Source organism: Gnatocerus cornutus, chromosome 2, assembly GCF_029298725.1.
Source record: "Gnatocerus cornutus isolate USDA-ARS CGAHR chromosome 2, icGnaCorn1.1, whole genome shotgun sequence".
NCBI lineage: Eukaryota > Metazoa > Arthropoda > Insecta > Coleoptera > Tenebrionidae > Gnatocerus > Gnatocerus cornutus.
Window position 1 is genome coordinate 13,949,881 of NC_142234.1, and position 22,979 is coordinate 13,972,859.

The 22,979-nt window shown below is 34.4% G+C and overlaps 1 protein-coding gene across 2 annotated transcripts in view; it reads left to right on the forward strand.

Annotated features, from left to right (window-relative positions):
- The window catches only part of LOC148179265 (limbic system-associated membrane protein), a 138,443-nt gene that overhangs the window by 86,480 nt on the left and 28,984 nt on the right, over window positions 1–22,979 (forward strand). For both annotated transcript variants that reach the window (XM_088030552.1, XM_088030553.1), the window contains exon 4: window positions 2,807–3,079. In XM_088030552.1, coding sequence (XP_087886678.1) covers window positions 2,807–3,079 — 273 coding nt within the window. The remainder of the gene's footprint in view (window positions 1–2,806; window positions 3,080–22,979) is intronic.

Here is a 22,979-nt window from a genome sequence, read left to right on the forward strand (position 1 = left end):
TTTGGAGGCTTTGACAGTGTGCGACGAGGTGTGATATTGTTCGGGCGATCCTCTCCTGTTCTGTTTCGGATCGAAGATTCGGTCGCCTATGAAATGTTACGTTTTTCGCACATGCATCGCAGCCTACAAGAAGAGCTTATTTCCTCACGAAAAATCCGCATTCTGCTTGTGTAAATCAATGTTACGCCGAATTAGGTCACAGAAAGGACCGGCTATCCATCATTTGGCATTCCCATTGACGCTTCCTAAATGGATATCAACGGTGCGTTGTAAACCAATAGTGGAACCGATGGCGGAAGGTTTTTTAACAAAAGCCACGGAGAAATATGAAGCCAATTTGGTTTTGTTTCCACATGAATATCATCAAAATTAAAATATAACAATGAAAAGTAATGTTTCGGTATGTTTTAAGAGATAACAAACTCAAGTTTGCGGAGATTGGTCGAGCTAAATTTAAAACAATGCCTACTCTTCCGAGGATTGTGTAACTCAAACAAAGGTAGCAAGTACTAGGAACGAATAATTACACAATTTTGAGATGTTGTTGCTTTGTGATTTATAAACAGAATATGATAGGAAATATTTTTAGCCCTGAGGCACCTCTTACCAATCGAAAAATGATATACCTGCCCTGGAATTAAATTTAAAAGACAAATATCCGACTAAGCAAATAAAGGGCTAATTACTCCAGTCACAAGATTAAATCATGCGTTATGGGTAGGTAAATATCATATTGAACCCTGGGGTGGAAAATCTCTAATCCCTTTGCGGAAAATTAGTCGTTGACAGGAAATCGTCTTTGAAATAGCTGCCACAGAGATGTTTACGTCAAGAAAAGTTTGAGCTATATCTAATTAAACTTTATGGAGATATCCATAGTAACCAACTAGTCATTTTTGAACTGAAGTGTTGACAATACATTCAGGATAAAGTATAGTTTGAACTTCTTATTCGATTGTAGTTTGTGTCATTTTTTTCGATGCTTTTAATTAAAACCGCAGACAAAGGAACCGCTGCTATTTTAAAAGTAGATACTTTTAAAAGCTTTTTCATTTCGTATATTTTATCGCAACTGAAATTATGGTGGAAATCAAATGTCGAGCTGTCACTGAAATTCACTAGTTCTGGAGTTTAACCAAATTTCAAAACATTTTATTTTCTATACACCGCTTAATAAAAAAACAGCAACAATAGCAGAAAAGAGCTTAAGTATCTTTTTTAATTATTCAGATTAAATACGGTACTTGTCCCCGTTATAATTCCCATCGTAAGTTTATCAAAGAGATATTAATGTATGAAATATACAAGGGTTATGGGTGCAAAAGCAAAAATGATAACGCACACAAAAGAAAATCTCCATAAATCTGGTAGAAGGGATACGATTTATCAGGAACCATTATAATTTGCGAATTAATGCAGGAAAACAACCAACAAGAGAGAGTTTTAAATTGTGTTATGTTGTCAAGTTTAAAACAGCTCCGCTTCGAGTGTTTATTAAAAGATTGAAAATTTTATTTTACGTAAAACTCGTCGCGTTGTTAAGTTTTATGCTTTATTTAATTGGAATTTCGTATTTACCTACGTAACATAAAAGTTTCATAACTTGGCGAGCGCTGTTTTTGTTAATGCGAAGTAACTCAAACGCAACAGTTTTTACGCAGTAATTACTTCTTAATTAAAAGCTTAATGAGGGTTTACACAACCACTCTTTTGCTTTAAGAAATAAATTTCTAAGTAATTGTGATTCCTCTTTACTTTCACGCGAATGCTAAGATCATAAAATAATCAAATTAAGAGCGCAAACAGGAACTTTCAATATTATTTCAAGAGTGCTAATGGTATTTCCGGATTTTATATTTTTAGCCTAAAGTTTATGCAGGATTACATTGGTGTTCCACATTTTTAAACGGGGTCTTTACTCATGTAATTTTTTAATTATTTACATTTACAGAGGTTATTTATGTAGCGATAATATTAATTATTATTATTAATTTTGGTTTTCAATTGGCCACATTCTCAAAAATTTATAAATCCAGGAGGAATATGTGAAAATTCATCATAAACAACTTCAAAATCGGCCAATTTTAGTTTAAAAATATATTTTCATGAATTTTTTTTAAGTTGATTTTGATTTCGTTCAAAATTTATTTTCAAAAAATTATTATTTGAAACCAAACAATCAGTATCATTTATATAATAGTAGGTATCTAATTTATTTATAGGTATTTAATTCCACACGAAAACCAAATTTTTAATTCTGATTGAAACTGTTTAATTAAATAAATCAAATCCGATTTCGTATTGCCTCACCTCGCGTATTTAAATTTATAAAAATGCTGCAAATCGAGAAGGAACTTTTATTCCCGAAAGGTTGACGGTGAAGTTCATCGAATAAATTTAATTTGGTAGGCACCGCGTGTTCCTTATGAATCTAAATACAAATTTAATACCATTTAATGTGACACAAAACTGATTTACTAGGGACTTAAAACCTTAACAAGGTATATCCATTTGGTGCAGAATTCCCGGAAAATAATTGAACCGTAAACCTCCTAATCGAATAGAAGAATTCGGAAACCCAGCGCGTTCCTCCAGCAATAAATTTCGTATATTCTAAATTAAGCAACACGTTGTATCCTAAGCTGACCTGCCTCGACCTAATTTCATCGCCACCGCCTTTAATTCATTTAAACATCATCAAATTATATAAAGAATCTTATTAAGTGTGCAGCGCCGTTTTCTGGAATAATTTTTGTACTTTTTATTTCCTGTTAATTTCGTGAAAATAAAAATGTTATTTTTACAGTGCCTCCACGGATACACTACGTGTCTTCGAACGGACGCGTTGAAGTAAAAAAAGGATCATCAGTGAGGTTAGAGTGTAAAGCATCGGGTAATCCTGTACCTAAAATAACATGGTCGAGAAAAAACAATGTCCTGCCATCAGGAGATCAAACATTGGTGACTCCAGTGCTAACATTGGATAGGGTAGATCGGCATCAAGCCGGTGTGTACAAATGCATGGCGAGCAATGGAGTTGGAGAAGACGTCACCGAAGAGATAAATCTACATGTTCTCTGTGAGTACGGTCTTCTTTTTCAAACAGTTTGTAGCACACGATTTAGAGAAACGTTGTCGCAGATATAGTTTTTTACGAAGTTGAAGAGCAATTCATATTACAAGACATGATTTATATCACAAGATGTCGATACACAAGACGTGCCACAAAGTCCCGCTTTCTTTTTCTTTTTACACTACAAAACCACTTCAAACACCATAAAGCTCTAACGCGCCACATAATAAAACAGTTTCCATAACCTTTCCTCTATAACTTCTACCATCCGTCGCAAACTCATCTAAGTTTTATCAAGTCATTAATAATTTACCACTGTTTCTTTAATATCCGACTTTTCAATCTTTACATCACATGAATTTTCTTTCAGCTTTCATAAAACACGTGCTGCCTAACGCACCTTTTAAATGGAAATTTTCAAAGTTACTACATACCCTGTTCACAAAACAAAATGATAATGACGCAAATAAAGCAGAAGCAGGTCGACCTTTTGTCTGTTCATTAAACTAAATAGATGACGCTTCCCTTTGCCAGAGGTAGTTTACACTTCATATCTACCTATCGCAAAATCACGCGCTTTTCTTGTCGAGGATGAATGTGAAATACGCCCTACATTGATTGTCTTATCGGGCGTGCCCGGATTTTCATAAAGTATTCTTGATTTCTCTGACGTCAGAATATTGTCTCCTATTCATAGACACGTATGTACAATGTACTTAGTTGAATTTATTTATTACACTAGTCTAGAAATTTTTGAAAGAAAATGTTCTAGAGATAGACAATCTGAAGTAAAACCATTTATACCTAAGCTTGAGCTCGATAGTAGCCAATTCACTATTCTGTGCAAATTAAAAAAAAATGTATGTAAATCAGGCTTACAATAATTTTACACCAGTTTTTTTCTATTTTCCGCTTCCTTTTTCGCCTCTGTCCAGGTGAGGTCCTTCTGAGTCAATTTTTTTTTCCAAAAAAATCGATTATCGAAAATCTTGAGATCTTTATAATCAATTCTTGATGATAATTTTGAATTTAATATTTCTAAACTTTTCCAAAACGATAAAACAGTTTAAAAATTTCTAAAATTCAAAAATATAGTGAATTTAAGAGATATAAAATTGTAAGACTATAAGAAATAAAAAAATATTCAATGCATCTTACTACTTGCAGAATTTAGATATGTATTCTTAAAAGATAACATGAGAATTTAAAAAAACGAAAATTTGCAGAAAATCTAAAGGATCTAGAGGAATTAAAAATTCAAAACTAAATAACTTTCGAATTCTTAAGAAATAAATGTACTGCCTGTGACACACACCATTTTTCAGACATTTCAAAATTTTTACTGTTGTCATTGTTTTTGCTGATGTTTAAACCGGGCCAAATTTCTAGAGTAACAGACGCAGATTTCAAAAATTTTTATTTTTAAGAGGGACCCAGAAATTTCAAAAATCAAAATAATTTTTTATCTTTAGTTGTGTTCGAGCCACAGGGATAAAATTTGGAAAGGATGCTACTCTTGACTCACTTATTAACTTTACTAAATGTTAAAATTCTGAAGCAACAGACTCAGATTTTGGTAATTTTAATTTCTAGAACCAACCAACAAGTTTCAAAATTTGATAAAAAAAAAATTATTACATATTACATAATTGTGTTAGCGCTACAACGATGAAAATTGAGCAATTGATACCCTTAACTTATTTATTAATTGTACCGAATTTCAAAATTCTGAGGCAACAGACTCAGATTTTAAAAAAAATTGTTTTTAAAAAATTTAATTATTGGTTGTTTTAGCGCTATAACGATGAAATTTGGGGCGATTGATACTCTTAAATCATTTATTAACTGTACCCAATTACAAAGTTCTGAAGCAACAGACTAAAATTTTTTATTAATATATTTTTATTAATTTTTATTTTCAGGACGATCACAAAAGTTTCAAAACTCTATAAGAAAAGTATCTTTTATTATGTTGTGATAAATATAGGTATGTAGGGATAAATGTAGGGAGGCTGTAAGAGTGGTGGTCGACGGTAATCCTTAAATTGAAGAGAAGCTAATAATAAGAAGTAATAGAATAATATGTATGTAATTAAAATCTAAAAAGAGCTTAAAGTCTAAAATATGTAAACACAATTCCTGATCGTGATCGAAGGCACCCAGACTGGAGTTTCAAATTTTTCTTTAGCTCGATCTTCATATTTGAAATTTTCAGACTGCTACATTTTTCAAGAGATTAGAGAAATTTTTACCTTTTTTGAATTTGCAAAAATCACCGAATTTTTATAATTCTTTAGATTTTTTTCTAGGACAATGCCGTAAATAACCGGAAAAATAATAAAAAAAAATCATGTCTTCAATTTTTCGAGATACTTCGATTCCTCGTGACTTATCTATACTTATTTTAGACCCTTTATATTGAGTAAATGCTTCAGATTCTTTAGATTCTACAAAGGCTTTGTATAATTTAAAGAATTCAAAAAAACCCTCAATAAAACCTCAAATTTCGTCCGAAAATTTAGAGAATCACTTTTCCATTAATTGTTATCATCAAATCCTTTTTAATTGAGACTGACATTGTCAAATCTTATCCTAGGTCACTTCCGTCTAAGTTTCCAATAAGTCAATGATTCTGAAAAGGGTCGGCTCATTGGCTTACTCAAGGAAGGTTCCTTGGAGAAATTGATAATGGTATTGAGTGAAATGAGGCAACCATATTAAGATGTTGCTCCAGATACCGCTATCAATCAAGATTTCGATTTTAGAGCTTATAATAGCGCAAGTAACAAGCTATTAAGTTGGCAACAAGCACGAAGCGGAAGCCTTATATTGTCTCAAGATTGTACAGACGACTTCAAACGTGTTAATTGAAGTAAATTCCAAAGCAGACGATTTAAAGAAAAAAAGTGCTAATTTTTGCGTGAATTTGTCACAACAAACCCCATAAATCTAAACGTTTATGCTCGGCTTAACTTCAGGTGGCACAGAATATGACTTTTATTAACAAAACTTGGGAAGCTCGTATAGTTAATTCCATCTCTTCCCCATCTCCAACCCTACCTCTCAACAATGCGCGAAACATAACATCATCTCCACCCCTTTCGGGTTATATTAGAAACACAAACCTCAACTCATCCGAAGGGTTGACTTATTGGCATTTTAGTGGTCCCCGGATCTATTAAAATAAGAAGCAGGGTCTAGATATTCTCTTAAGTTGCAAGTGTACATCAAGTTCTTTAGCGTGTGGAGGTTAAGGGTTCCCAGGGCATATATAACGCCGCTCACCACTCAATCTGGTTTATGGCTCCGGCAAATTAAAGCCGGCACTCGGATGATTAACTGCAGCCGGCAACCCTCATTCCTCTGTTCAACAGCCGACCTCATGAAAGGTGAAAACAAAAGATTCTCTCACCTTCGGACCCGATAAATCATCCCTAACTACCACCTTTTCGTACAGTATGTTCCGAAGTCGTTAATATCTATAAAATTACCACTAACAATCGATCCACAACTTCAAACAGCGTTTTGGAGATTGAGTGGAGCGGAAATGAGTGTTAAAACTAAATCCACAGGCTGCAGTTTGAAGGGTTTTTGAGTCGACCTAGTTTCTTTGCAAAAAGGAACGACTAAACAAAAGCACAAAAAACGTTCAAAAATACAACATGTATTTAAAGTGGTTTCATTTATTCAACTCTTTGCTAGATCATTTAAATTGGTCGAATACGGGAAACTAATTTTGCAACCAAATTTGTGTCAGTTAAGCATTAGCAGTTAAATATGTAGTGTTTCATTTTTTGCTTTGTTAAATTTGTTGCTCGCTTGGTAATCATCTATCAAGTTGATATCATTTCATTTATTAAATTGGGAACATTATTTTGGACAGCTAAATGCCGGGAGTTTTTAATAAATAAATAGTATCGCATGCCAAGATCCACTTTTTTATAGATTATGCGAAGTTGCTTCATCGCGGTGACTATCAAGTAAATAATTAAGTGTGAATTAAATGATAAACACGCCATTAAAGTAACCTTCTAATTTCTCGGTAATAACTTTTTCCGAGCATGGCGCTAAATTGAATTTTAATATAATTACACAGCAAGATTATAATTAGCATCTGCCAAGCCTTGAAGAAGCTCCACTGTACACACTTGCACGTTACCTACTTAGATTTAATTTTCTGTTGAAGTTTCTTTGTTATTTGTAAAGTTGCAACTTTCTTTGTAATTCGACGAAAAGGTTAGCCCAATTCGAAAATTCTCTCTACGTGCCTTCGTCGGGAAAGTTAGTTTTACTTTTGTTAGTTGTTCTTTCACTTTTTCTCGCCTTTCTTAAAAAATACATGATTGATATTTATAGATGTGTGGAGTGCTTTAAAGATGAATGAAACGACTTCTAAAATGTTAAATGCGATGAATTCTGCTGCAGCGGCGTTTGTAATGTCATTATAAGTTTTCCGAGACATTTCATTAATGAGTCGTCTGGAACACCAAGTAAATAGTTTATGGATTTTTTGTGTTGCTAACGAAGAAGACGAGTCTTTAAACGAGAGATAAGAACTTAGAAAGTTGTTGCTTAAAAAAACTAGAGTATTTTGTCTCCACTTGTTTGAGTGCTTAGCTTAACTCGGCTTTTAGCACGTGTGGTGCTTTCTCCAAGCACTAAACTGCAATTACTATAAAAATTAATCATTTTTAAGCCACCAAAAAAGCTGGATTTCTTCTTACAACTTTACGTATACTAAATATTAAATAATCTTGAATAAACTTGTGACACACTTGTCAACTCATGCATCTTAAAACTCGAATCGATTTAACTCTGAAAACATACATAAAAGAGCTTTCTTGCTATGGGAGAACCTGTGTAATTTTAAGGTAGAACAGATCTCTCTAGTCACAAAAACACGCTACATCATACTAATAGCTTCTCATCACACAGATAGAAGCAAAATCTTGTCAGAAATGCGTGCAAAATTTAACCGGTAAGAGACCACAAATTCCCAATGCAATTTTTTTCCAACACATCCCGCGCGACATTAAAACCATTTTGGTTTAAGTATGACGGATAGACTTTTATTTTAAAAGGGAAAGCATTCGCTTTACAAAACAGTATCCAAATAACAATTACATTGTCGAAGAAACGGCTTTCCCGTCTACTCTAGACTAAACGGAACTTCTTTCCGATGGTAAAGCTCCTTTGATTTTTGTAAAGGGATTAAAAGCGATCAAGGTTGGGGATTTTCAGTTGATTAAATTAATTATTTTTTTTGCACTGGGGTTTTAATGAAATAAATTTTTCCATTTACATAATTTAACAATAAGAATCGAGAGAAAATTACGCGGGCGTTTTTCTTTTACTGTACACTGAAGGAATATTTTTCTCTCGTATCTTAATCAGCAGGTGTGAATCAAAGTCTGCAGGTCCAAATTAACTGAGAAAATTAATATCTCCAATCTTGAAACTTTGTTTATTACGAGCCTCGTTCCAATTCAGCAAAATTCCCGTTTATTGCGTTATTTTTTTAATGAACGAAATTAAATAAATCTTTTGTATCCCGGGTGTGCGACATTGTTTTCCTAAACCCCTCGCGCACTAATTCCTTTTCCAAGGTGTGCTAAGATTTGGCTAATTGTGTGAACAAAGCTGGTACGTTATTAAAACATCGAACCCCTTTCTCTTCGCTACTGCAGCAGCTCGAATTTCTCATCTCCTTTTATTACTCTTTGCGACGCACTACGGATCGCATGGATTCAACATTTGTCTAACTGAGTCTTCGTTCAGTCGTGAAATTAATGGTATACGTAATGGTAATGACAGATGTAGTTTTTATCTGTTATAGGATGGCATTTAGACGCATTGTTTGCGACGTTTTCTCTAGAGACGACAATAAAGTTCGGTTATTCAGCTTTATCAAACGCTAAAATTGGTTCAATGGTTATTTTTAAAAGAATTAACTGCTTTTTGAGCACTTTAGTTTTCAAGAACGTTACTCTTCGTATTTGCTGAGGAATATTTTATCACTAAAGTTCCTGAATCTATTTTTAACTGTGGAAAATTTCAACTAAAAGCGTCGCAGAAAGCAAACCTTGTTAACTTCTAAATTGGCTTTCTAACATATCTATAGTTGGTTCTCAGCTTTATATTATTATTTAAAATACTCCCAAAATAAATTCTAATCTATTGTCGTTACTTTTTAATATCTCTTTGACAGTTGTATGCATTTTTAGCCATCGAATTTACTTATTGTCAGTCAATAAAGCGGTTTTTATAATACGAATTGAACTCGTATTATGTAATCAGTAAGATGTCGTTTCTTTGATAAATTGGTTTCACAAAACGTCGATTAAGTGGAAATAGCACCAAATGGAAATACAATGGATAACTACCTAAAAAAGTCAGAGTTCAGAGGTATTGTAAAGAGCAAACGCCACCGCCTCTTTGTTTACAACGTTATATCGAAATTTGAATATTTGAAATAGAAAGCTTGTCGATGTTTTTATAAAATCTTATACGTTTTCTTGTAACGAGCTTCCGTGTTTAACTTGGAGCAATTAATTTGTAATTGAAAAAATATTACAAAAATTTAAATTAAATTAACCCGGCGCATCCACCATTTTAACCAAAGCCTAGAATGTATTTTATGCCTAGGAATTAAATCCTTGGCAGCACGCGTCGGTAGCAGTGCTAAACTGTGACGTATTTCCCCTCCATAAATTCCCATAAATCCAAACATAAGCAACGTTCGGTACTGAGGATTAGAGATCAATGTAATGAAGGCGCCCTGATTTGTATAGGTAGGGTCGCATAAGACCGTAACGTAATTAGACCTCGTGGGACTTAGGCATTGCGATAATTGGACTTTTCTGGGATTAGTTTGTATGGGAATTCCCCCATTTGTTAATTTAATTGTGTCGCTTACAGAACTTTCACCTATCCAGCATGGTCTTAATGTAAATGTCTTTCGTCTCGTTTTAAAACAAGCCCTCGGCGAAGCAAAATGTTTCTATATAGAGATGGGTGTGTTCTCGAGCGAAAGCTTTGTACATCATCGCGAAATAATTAATTTGCGAATCTTCGCGGAACTGCCTTTGACTCGAAATTTCATTTAACGGAGGGATCGAAGATAGCATCTTGTGCAGAGCTCTATCTTCTTGAGTGTTGCAGCTTCCGATTAAGTTCGTCGCAACAACAAAACGCTAATAACCACGCTTGATTAAATTTCTTGTAGTGGCGGGAATTATTTAAAAGTGGGGTTTCACAGACGACAAAGACGCCGCTGACGCTAAACAATGAATCCAATTGTAAATATACTCCGTAATTTAATTGAGTCGAAAATCTAATTACGAAGTTTATGAGGTGGCAGGGGCAACCTTTTCGCTGCTGGACGGAATTATTTATGACCATTATTCTGACATTTGTACAATCGCAGCAGGACGAAGATCGCTATCGCGACAATTTTATTGGGGAGGCATAAATGCAACGCCATATTTGGCGTGACATTGTTGCTTGTCACGGTTTGACGACCTCGAGTGAAATTGGAACTCCGATTCTCCCTCCAAGATCTATTTAATTTCTTTTTGGGGATCCAATCAACCTCGACCCGTCCACGATCAATTAAAGCGGTAATAAAATTTAGCACAGGCATCCCAGGCATGTAGCAATGTTGCAATGTTGCTGTTATTATACTAATTTGCTCTAAAGCTCAGTATTTCATTAGACAAGGGAGATAGACATGTCGAAAGGGCGATAAAGCTCTGATTGCCATCTAAAGGGATCTAATTTTATTCTAAACTCAATAATAGGATCTAAATATAGTTCCTTTTTTGGCTCATCAATGAATATATTTTATCAAGTAAAAAGTTTGCCGTCAAAGAACACCCTTTTTTTCGCAACCCGGTCGTCATGTTTTTCATTACATCTATCAACGCCCCTTCCAACTAAACGCGCCGATTCAGTTAAATAAATTGAAAAGCTTTCGAACTCTTTTCGTACCATAAAAGCGTAGGAAAGTCGCAAATATTAAAGAATGCCGACTGCGACAGCTGAGATAACTTGGAACTACCCCGGCCGGTGTCAGTTAATAAAGTAATAAGGCACCTCAGGGACCACCCTCATCCCCATTTATACTAGAAACGTGCCTCTTGTACTACTAATCTTGTCTATCTGCAAAACATTTCAAGATTCTCAACCTGTAGCTTAGTAAAAGAAAAATGAACGCCATAACCTTGAACTCACTGCAGTAGTAAAACCGAACATGCACCAGGAGGATTTATGGATGTCGTAAACTCACCCACTTTGCCAAATATTTATTTCGACGGAATTTGATTAAATATGGAAGCTTTTGTAGTACATGTCAAGATAAATGCATTTTGTTCAAAGTTAGTGTTCGTGTAAGTGAGTTTGTTTCGCTTCAATGGTTGAAATAAATTACTATTTCTCTACCAGCATTGCGGCTTGAAAGTTGAAATTCTGTTGGAGAAATAATTTTATAAGAAATCTTGCACACATACAATTGGCAAGATCCGAGATTTTCTTGCATTATGAAAAGCACGCAAGCCTTCATAATACAATTACTAATAATGATCGCGATCAAATTCCCAGATGAATCCGATTTCCAGTTTTATTTTACAAAAGTTGCTAAATACATAGTTCGTGGCTTATCATACAGCTCTCGATTTCTTGAAAGCAAACACCTGTTTGATTTTTATTACATCAAAGCCGTGGGTTGAGTTTTATCCGAAACGGTATCTAAACAGCCAGGCATGTTGAGGTAGATAAAATTAATAAAAAACAAGCACTAAATGTACAATAAACACTCTAAATAAGGCATATTTATTTTGTGTACTTAATATAAAATTCAGTGGGTTAAAGTTAAGGTCAAGGTGAAGGCTGTATTTTTATTGCAAACGAGAAGATCTTCTTCATAGTTTCCCGTGTAAGTGCTATTAAAATACGCTTCCGTTTTACATAAATGTGATACAGTGGAGTCCCTTCACAGCAAACAAGGGTGTAATTATAATTCAATGTTCCCTAAATTTCCTATTACATCGTGTATAATACACTCTCCCTGCAATGAAGCTGGACTAGTTATCCCCATGAAGCCGAAGAAAAGGATTTCTCGGATGGTTAAATAAAAAATTGCAGATTTTGTTCTGATAATTTTCATGGAACAGATTTATTAACTCGAGTGTTCAAAGCGGTGTAAATATTTTGTGTTTGTATTTAAAATAAAAAAGCTGATAGGTACGCTGTACATTTCATACATTTCAATTCCAGCAGATTTAAATATGAGGTTGTAGTCAATCAGTTGTAACCAATCGCGATAAAAATATCGCACTTTTTTCACCGGAAAATTTCCATAATATTTATGCGTTAAAATATCTGTCAATTTACTCGTCAACCGAAGAATATTTATGAAATCAGCTAGTTTCTTTTTAATCGAGATTTAGTTTAATGGAATTTGGAAAATCAAAAAATTCTAAATATAACAAGTAACTTAAATTTCTTTAGATGTCAAGAATTTGTTAAGTTTCCAAAATTTTTAGATATTTCAAAAAATTAAATGGTTTCGATATCAGATAGTTCAAAACTTCTCATAATTCCTAGAAGATTTCAAAGATATAGATGATTTCTTAAGTTTCTTAAACATTCAAAATTCGTAGCAATTCGCAGTTGCCAGATTTACCGTGTTGCAAAGTTTCTAAATGTCAGATTTCAAAATATCCAAAAATTTTTAGAATTAGAGATTTTAAAGAACTTTAAAGCTTCCAGAGATTCTATAGATTTGACAAATCAAAAGTAATCTTTAGGTATTCCTAGAATTCTTTGGAAAATTTTGAATGAATTTCAAAATATGTGAATTATTGGTAGTTCGTGCTAATTTTCACATAAACTTCCGACTTGAAGAAACATTTCTTATGTTTGGTTTGTATGCTTTCGTCAACCCACGCTCACTTTTCCTTTAGTTTTTTAAGATGTTTTTCTATCTTTTCTTTCATTTTCTGCTATATCATTTTTTACTTTTTCATTAATTTAGGTTTTTTGTTGAATATTATATCAACAACATATAGATAATTATATTTTATATTTATTATTCTAAGAATGGTTTACAATTTACAAAACAATTTATAGCAGCAGATAAATACAGAATTATATTAGTGCAGACAAATATTCACCTGCATCTACTTTAGAATATTTATGTGCTGGAAGCCGCACAAAGATCCACTAATAAAAGATATCCCCAGTAGTGAGTTTACATTAAGTTAAACAGCTCCCGTATAATTTCAGCTTTGCTGATGAGATTCAAAGGATGTTTTGGCAATGTTCACGAAACTGAGTAGACTGTTGTCAAATATATTGACAAAATCAAGTAGAGAATATCGATTAGGTTAGCCGCCTACAGTAGCTTTAAAATCGCTGCAAAAAAAGATTATTCGACGAAAAATTCTGTACAGAGTTTGGGTTTTAATTGGAGAGTTAACTTAGATTAGACGTAACAAGAGCTCCTGGATTTTAGAACGTCATATTGATTCATTCATATTTGATAAAAGAGGGCTTTTATCGTAGCAATAAGTATATTAGGATGTGATTGGTAGCTAAAAGCAGGCTTTCCCAAAGGGATGTAGCCTTTTTAACTTAACGTACAACTCGCAGAGTTACAACACATGCCATTTTGGGAATACTTTTCACCATTGATCGAAGATATACTTAACAGAATTCCCTCAGCACGTGTAGAAGCGCCGCCATCTGTTGACAATATCGTTTTTCGTCTTCAATATTTGATTGCTTTTCTTATATTATAAGGAAATGCCAAGGGGATCAAAGAATAAGCCGTGTTCTTCAAACATAATACTAATATTCTGTTTAGGAAACATTAATTATACCAACAATATCTCCTCAGGTTCATCATTAATCAAGTAATAATTAGACGAATTTCACTTCAAATTTAATCCTCAAAAAAGGCGCGAATGACTAGATGATTGCTTCAAAATGAATTTATCATCTTGACAGGACGGCTATTGTTAGCATCTCTGCTAGGAAAGATGAAAAGTTTATTTTACCAAATTCTAATAAAACTTTTAGTTTTAACTTCGTTGTTTACGATGAAATGGAAAGTTCTTTTTTCCTTTTATTTGCTCTATTGTTTCCGGTTTGCGGAGCGTGTGCACTAAATTAGTAATAATTCGATGGCGGAACGCTGATGAAATCTTCTTCATTAAAATTCGTAATGATTTCTACAACTGAATAAACATGTGGCATCTACTTCTGCAATTGTTATAGTTTGTGAAATTGGATGCCTTTTGCAACTAACTTGAGAGCAATGATGAGATAACCGACATCGGGAGCTTTTATCGACGCTATTCATTTGAGAGCTTTTCTGTTTAATTATTTTTGTTGCGGTGGTTATTCACAAAGCGCCCAGCTTTCGAGAACCACTCCATTTTTACAACTATGCATTGTCGATTGTGCGGTACCAAACCATCTGAAGCAACAAACAATTGTCACTGTTGTAATTTGCTCAAAATTTATGTTTGCCGCGATGTCGTTTATGTGATTTGCACATATTAACTAATGGGGCAATGCAATGTTTTAATGACAGCTACATGATATTTTAATTCCCATTTAGTAAATATTATGACAAAGCGTCCATTGTTTTATTAGCACTTGTGCATTTTCAAAATTTGTTTTGTGGTGTTTACAAAGCCTATATATTCGCAGTAACTGCCGCAGTTTAATGGAAAACGGAATCAGAAGCAAATAAATTTATCATTGCTTTCAATTCAGGGGGGTTTAATGTATTTTCACATTAAGTACCTTCGATTCATATATTTACAGAGAGGCTTAACCTGAGTTCCAATTGTGGCATCACGAAACAAATTTAAATTTTATCTAGGAAAATTTGTAAAATATGCTCATATTCGAGGCTATTAAATAAAGAACCGATAATACAAATAATAAACCCCATTACTAACTGTATTAAAGAAATAATTAGGAACTTATGAGTCTTTTTTAGTTTTACTCTAGTTTGATCGTAAACTGAGACAAAACTCTATTAAACAAGTTTTTGTCAATTCTCTTGATAGGTATGCGATAAAACAATGTTTTCTAAGCGAGTATTTAAGCAAACTGTCATGAAAAATAAAAAAGTTTCTACGTTTTAGCCCAACACCCGTTCACTTACTTGATATTATCTTTGTTTACTATTTTTTTATGGCGGTTGGTTTAAAACCGCCCATATTTTCGAAACATTTCGTTCCGAAACTCGCTTTTTCGGTCAATTTAATTTTTCTACCTCTTATCGTTTACATGACGGTTGCAACTGCCGCAAACGGTGTTGTTAACGAAAATTTACACAAGAACGCCCAAAGATAAGGACAAAGAAAGACGAGGCGACACTTCATTTTTATACTGCAAATTTCCAATATCCGGCCGCTTTCACAGAAATGCAAGTGTTATAGAAGAGAGTGGAACGCAAATTCTTGTCCTCCAAACTTGACACTCGTTTTGGCTAGATTTCTGAGATTATTTCATCCGATTTTTCAAGAGAAATTTATGCTTGGATACGGTGCGCACGTATGAAATGAAATGAAATTTACTTTCCGTAAAAATGAAGTATTTCATATGACGTTTCGCATATGAAGCGACTCTGGAGACTCTTCCGAGACATTGTGACATTATTAGGTGTGTGAGGGAATGAAGCCGTGTGTGAAGTTAACGTCCCGAGATATGTCTAAAATATGCTAAATTTGCATTGATGGAAAAAATTTTGCTACATCAACAATGACTGAAATATTTGGGTCCGGCGAAGGGAGATTAAGTCGAAAGTTGTTGTTCATAACTCCCAAGTGGGGAGTTGTTTACTTTCAAAATAGATGTTTCGTCTTAAATACATTTGCGTTTATTTTACAAACAATTAAACAATTTTGTATTGAGTTTGAGTTCCTTTTGTTGTTTTATTATATAGGTTTTATCTAATTGCTTGCAATGCATTTACTGCTAATTGGTATCGAATTTTTCTTACAGCACTGGGAATATATTTCAGCAAACTTTCGTTCCATCTGAGTAGTTTAAAAGAATAAACCTGAGCTATCTCTCCGCTACTTTAAATTTATAAAACTTGGTTTAAATAAATATTTAACGTAATTTCTTGCGGTGTATTTTGTATAGTAAATGTGAATGTTAGAGTAATTTCGGTCGACTCTAAGCCGCTCCCCCACAAATTCCAAAGTCGGACAATTTACAGCCAACATAAACAATCGTTGTAAGTAATTTTGCACATAATAACCCCATCTCGCTGCGCCATCCCGACAAAAAAAAGCTACGATCCTATAAACTCCTCCGAATGGTCCGTTCATGAGCTTGAGATATGTTTTTAATATCGCGAGTTGGCGTTGTGGGAGATGTTTTCCTCCACCCACCACCCCTACTTAATCGAGATTTTTCAATCAAAATCACTTAGCTCTGCATTGTGGATTTTCGATCGTAAGTCTCGAAGATTTGCCCAGTGTGCAGATGTACCTGGCGGAAGATGCTAGTTAGTGGTGTTTACTCCACTGGAGAGTTATAAATCAGGGTGGTTTTTGCCACAGCGGGGGTATCGCGAACTAACCGCTCCCTCGGGCTACGATTAGTCCGATAAGCTGATCCACTCTGGTCCAGTAAAACCAACAGAGACAGACATTGTTCAGTCGGACACATTTCCCTGACATAGGATTTTCCTGCCAATTAAATGTTCAAACAAGAGTTTTGTTCTGGTTTTTCAAGGGATTAGACCAGCACCGGTACGATTAAATGCACTAATTGGAAATACATATTCTTAGATAAACCGACCATAATGCTTATTACAGTTTATTACAGTTCATCGTTTCAATTGCCTTAATTGCCGGGGAAAATCAAAAGAGATTTCGAACGGGATGATGGCAGACTTCATTTCATTCAGTTTGGTAAATATCCTGCAGGATGATGCATTTTTTAATTAACGGGTGTAGTGCAAAAAATTACAAAATCCTTTTTTTTTTCTCCTTTGTTTTGTTTAGAATTTGTGTGAAACATTAATAAGCCCGGATTCATGGATGCACGATGCGTCAAAAATTGTGACATACTGCAAAAAGGGTTTCAAATCAATTAATTGTTTGAACGAAGTTCTTTTAATCCCGTAATATTTGACCTGGAAACGCGTAATCCAATAGATAAATAGAACAAAGGCCTATTGATGTCACTAAATTACACCTGTTTTTGCCAAAATAATGCATTTTCTATTTTTGAAGATTATTTTACAAAAATAACAAAACTCCACTAAAAAATGTTTTTTTTATTTTTCTCGTCAAGTTGCTTCTTTAATAAGATAAAAATTAAGTTTTCCGTTTCTAATTTGCCCCGCTTACTGTGGAAATGCTAGTGAATTAATACAAGTAATTCAAGTAAAATGTCGATGAAATTTATCTTGACGATGCAGCCCGGCAGCTCCCAGTGATGCAACTCAGATATTAAGTATACGTATTAATTAAGGTAACTCCTTAAGCTGAAATTCTTCTGTACGCTTCAACTCAATTTCCTAATTAACTGAAATATAACTAATGCAATTAAACATTTCGGAGTATCCAAGAATCGTCCTTTTGATCTTAAATTTCAGTAGTACGCTAAAACTACTTCTTTCCCGAAACTCGCAAAACAAATATGACCCACTTTAAACGCCTTTCATGTCCATTTCATATAAAAATAAATGAACAAGTTTTCGTTTTAAATATTGTTTCAGTCACGCACTTATGCGATTTACCGATTTTTTTATTCATGGAAAAAATGCGGTTGGAACACCGTTGCGCACCCACAAAAGAGACGCAATTAGGTCGGAGTGTTTGGCCAAATCTTATCCTTTGTAGAATCCTTCTTCCTTGTAATTGCAGCTGCAGGTCGAATGGGAATTGATCACAGCTTGCGAGGACACAAAGGATACTCGGAGATAATTGGCGAGGTTCGATTGCGCGATTATATGCATTGCTTGTAGCACAAATGGTTTGCAAATGTTGCTTCATCGATTTAAACACACGAAAAATATGACCTTATATCCTATTGTGATACAAAACACAAAAATAATTATTTCGAATATGAAAAAAGCGAGACCAGTGGGAGCCGAAAAACGTAAACACACAAAACAAGCAGATGATTATGTTCTTTTTAATTAATAGCATGTCGGGAAAATACGTTTTTTGGTGTTTTCGGGATTAGCGGGATTTTTTATTTTGCAGATGCCATCAATAATATACTATAAACACGATATAATAATAAAATAATATTTAGTATTCTCACTTATTCACTGTGTTTTTTAATTTTTTTAATTATCGGGAAAAAATAAAATCCTAAATCAACAAATCGACGGGCGTTAAATCAGGAAAAAACTGAAACAAACTTTTGGTTGAAAGCAAAGAGACTTGTGCTCAGCCAAGCGTTTGACCCGACCACTTTTATGTTTATTGAACAAGACAATCGAGCTGGCATTTTCGATAAATTATCTTGTCAGGTGGTGGGCATGTCCTGCAGGATACAGAGCTTTCCGAAGGTGAAACCTGAAAGCTTTATTGAGTTACGAACAAGTCCTTGAGAAAATGACCACAATCTGTCGTGTCTTTTATCGCGCATTGGCAATCCAGAAATGTGTTAAATGTATTTAGATAACAGGTGTAAATTGTAGCATGCTTCAATGTAACAACCATATATTTAATTTACATTTTGTTTACCGATATTCCCATTTATTTCCGTAATAAACTGCCACAAAAGAGCCATAATATCAGGAAATTACATTGATTATTTTTTATAATGGTATTTCGTTTGCCACGATAAATTTGGAAGCGCCCATTAGTTTACACTATATATTTAGCTCAAACTACGTGCAAAAGTTCTTAGAAAACCTAAATCCAAAATCAATCACTGTACACTTTATAAAACGCTTTTTTCGACTCGACCTATGACACCATTGTCGTTTGAACGATTAACCGTCATTCTCTGTGACCCACATTCTCATCGATTTTATCCAAAATCCCAGAAAATAAAAACAGAATATCCTCCAACTCAAAAATTTAATTCTCTACCACTCAACTCTCCAGCTTTATCCTTCACTGTACCAAAAGATTTTACATTTTTCACCACACTACTTGACCTTAGATGTCTTTTTCACCGCACAGAGATCTTTTATTGCCAATTCTCGGATCCTGATCATGTTAAATACTTAATATACTCCGTGTTAGGTGTGTAGTGGCCTCGCTTTGTGGGTTTATAGAGGGTGTTTGCGCCATCAATGATTCTGTGCAGGCGAGGTTCTGCACCTTTACTGCTCCAACCTTTGCTAGGCCTTCCAGTTTCCAATGGGATTTTGTCGGAGCGATTTGAGATTAGAATGCTTAATCGAGGCGGATAGGGAATACCTACGTTCGTGATCAAAATCAAATTATCGATGTAGAAATATGATAATTTTCGACATGTTACAACCACCTGTTTGGTGATGGAGGAGCGGTGGGCTTATGGAAATAACACAGGACACATCGATTTGTCGCGAAAGGCTTGAACTAGATATGCACACATTTTCATGTGCTGGTAGTTTTATTAGTGAAATTTTAATTTGCTTTGTTTACATTTCCTGTGTTTTAATTGGAAAATGACACGAAACTTGGGGGTTCTAGGTCAAATGTGGGAATTCTTCATGCGCTGCGTAACGTCTAAGTTCTAAATTAATTATGTAGACATAAAGAAAATATTATAGGTCGAGGTTTGTGAACATCAATTTTGTCTGCCCACGCATGTTCCGTCAACAAACCTATGCTTATCTAGCAATAATGTGAATTTAATGTAGATATGTGAAACTTTAGGTCAAGCTGCCACGTCCCTAAAGCAAAAATAGAGTAATAATAAAAAAATAATCAAAAGTGAAGAATATTTAATAACTTTTTTACTACTAGCTTGAGATGTCGTCTGCTTCTATACTGTGAAATTAGATTTCTCTCTAAAAAGTAGACAACAAACGATGTATTGTGGGTTGCCTATATTAAACTAAATATTTAGAAAGGATGGAGCGCATCCACAATTTTTATCTTAGACAAACTTGCTAGACAGACTAAACATTTTATAATTTGTTTGCATGTAAATGTACAATAATAGCCGTAATAACCCTCGTAACTAAAAGTTTAGCTGATTTGGGACTCTTCAACCCCTAAATAATTAAATAAAATCAACAGCAATTGTATTAAGGCTCCAACCCCGAATCAACAAAACACAAAAACCACCCAACAACTGTTTCAGCTGAAAATCCCAGATCGTCTTCCCACTGGAAGCAAATAATCCGGCAAAATTTTTACGGCCGACATAACAATAACAATCTAGAGAATTCAGTTTCAGCAACCGATAATAAACAATTCGATACATTTCCCTTAAAAGTAGAAATTTCCTTGCCCGTGTCTTGAAGGTTTTATTTTTATTGGTCTTTTTTTATTTCCTTTGGGAGTGCGTTAATAACTTTATCCCTACATTAGTGGCGATGGTTGTGCGGGCTTTGTTACAGGAGATTCGAGTGGAAGCTCGTCTAGGTCAAGCTTTTTTCGCTTTATTGGTCAGAATAAATCATTCTTATTTGGAGAAAACAATTAATAACCATGCTCTTTCATGTTTTCTCCGTCTTTTCGTAGCTGAACTAAGTAAATATCTTGGAAAATAATCGTCATCTGGCCGCTATTATCATTTTTACGCTCTCGTTTATTGGAGTAAAATTCAACTCGAACTTTGGCCGACTTTTATTAGACATTTTAAAGTACATCCATACCGACCGAGCATGCGAAATATGGTCACGTAAACGATCTTTCTACTTAAATTTTTTAGTTTATTTAATCACAAAATCGATTGAAATTATATTGGCATATTATTTGAACCACGCGGCTAAAAATAGTTTTTTTTTTGGATTATCATCTCCGCACGGTATAGACTTCACCATTATGTTAAATACATACAGTGCTGGCATGACTTTCGTTCATATTCCATTAGAAGCTCTTTGTCTCAAGTTTCACATCTTCTCTTATCAAAGTTGTCCCAAAGTGTTCAAACTTATAACTTGCTCTTCCGGTGAATAGCCAAATTGATTAAAATTACCCTACCATGATTATTATGTTTTATTAAAGTTAAAGTAAAAGTTTAAAATTTTACTTAATTACTTAATGTTGAATAAACTCCCAAATTTGTCTGTCAATCAAGTGTTTGCTTACAAAAAGGATTTTTATACCTTGTCGAAAGCTGTCTCCGCCACAAAAATGATCGTTTTTATAATGTATCGTAGAGACATAAATCTTCAACACCACAGTTGGTGCAAATAAAATGTATTTAAATTTATTTATAAATTAGCAAAGAAAAATGTGTCAGCTTCATCTGTACTGTGCGTGAAATAAAACTTACGTCGTTACATTAAACAAATGGCTATAGAAAAAGTTAAAAATGCTAATGGTAAAAAATTACCGACGTATTGTGCTAGTTTAGTAGAAAACTTTTTCATTTAGCCTCGTTTTATTGCCTTTGTCGTAACGTACTTTTATTACTCTGAAGCCGCACTTTAATCAAGCAACGACACACCGTAATTATTGTATTAAAAATTCACATGTAGAGTAACTAATGGAGCACTTCATAACAAAAATTGCTCGAATATTAATTATGATCGATACACTTCATTTCGTATCGAACAGTTTAAAAAAGTTAGGAAATGTTCTCTTCGCGTGGTTTAAATTGATGCAACGTGCTCGCAAACATCTCTTCAACCTTCGTCAAAATCCAGCACGTACGTACTTGTATCTGTTTAATAAAGCTCAGACAGGTCTGTTTCTTCTCGTATTATCGAAAAAGACGTTTTCTGTGTTATTTTTATCAACTGGAGGTTAGCTGTTTGTGGGAAAAAGCACGTGTCATCTTGACGTGCGATGCCTTCGTGGGGGTTGAGCGGATCTTTTGTGCGGTCTTCTCAATAGCTAACAGTGTCGAGTACCTCCGTTAGCATCGATAAACTTTCGCTTATCGTGACCAGCATCCGGGGTTCGGAGGGATTAACATTATTTGATATTGAAAGAAATTTGGTCATACGCCATAAATCACAGTGCTCGCTTCTAATCTATTAGGCGGGTTTAATGGAATATGGCGAGGAGCAGTAGCACTGTTTTTTTGGAATCTAAAATATTTTTTATGTCATTATGTCGTTTGCTTCCGAATTATGAAATTAAATTTCTCTCCTACAAGTAGATAAAGCGACGCGTATTTTGGGTTGCCACAGGAGAGAAGGCTTTTTGGCCCTCGCTTTCTAATTTCCCTCGATCCTTTTTTGTGGGTCTTCTTTTACTTGCATGATATATAATTACTATTAATCAATAAATATTACGATTGTGCACCTTTTCATGTTGATGTTGATTTACTGTGAATCAACAGAAGGGCGCCATGGAATTCGCGGCTTATGAATTCCGTTTTTTTTTATTTACTGATACAAGCATTTCATCAAACGAACTGTCAACATGAAAAATAGCCTCTTAAGCGATAGGCAAATCCACTATAAAAACAGATTACATTAAGCAGTTAAAACGCAAAACCGTAGCGTGTCTTCGAGCTAATTTCAGCATTCAGAGGCTTTCCCCTTCGTTGTTTATTACTTGCATCGTATGTATCATGTACATGTAACATTTATCGGTCAGAATAAATTATTGAACTAGTTCCCTTGTCTGCAGTGTGCGACCTGCATGCAGCGAACTAGCTGTAAACAATTGCACTTGCACGAACATGACTATACATCACCCTTTATCTACAAGTTGCTACGTTAAAGAGCTGCCCAACCTGAACCAACCCCGCATTATTGAACTATCATCGACCAACTTAGCAAGAATGGCTCTCGGATAGTTTG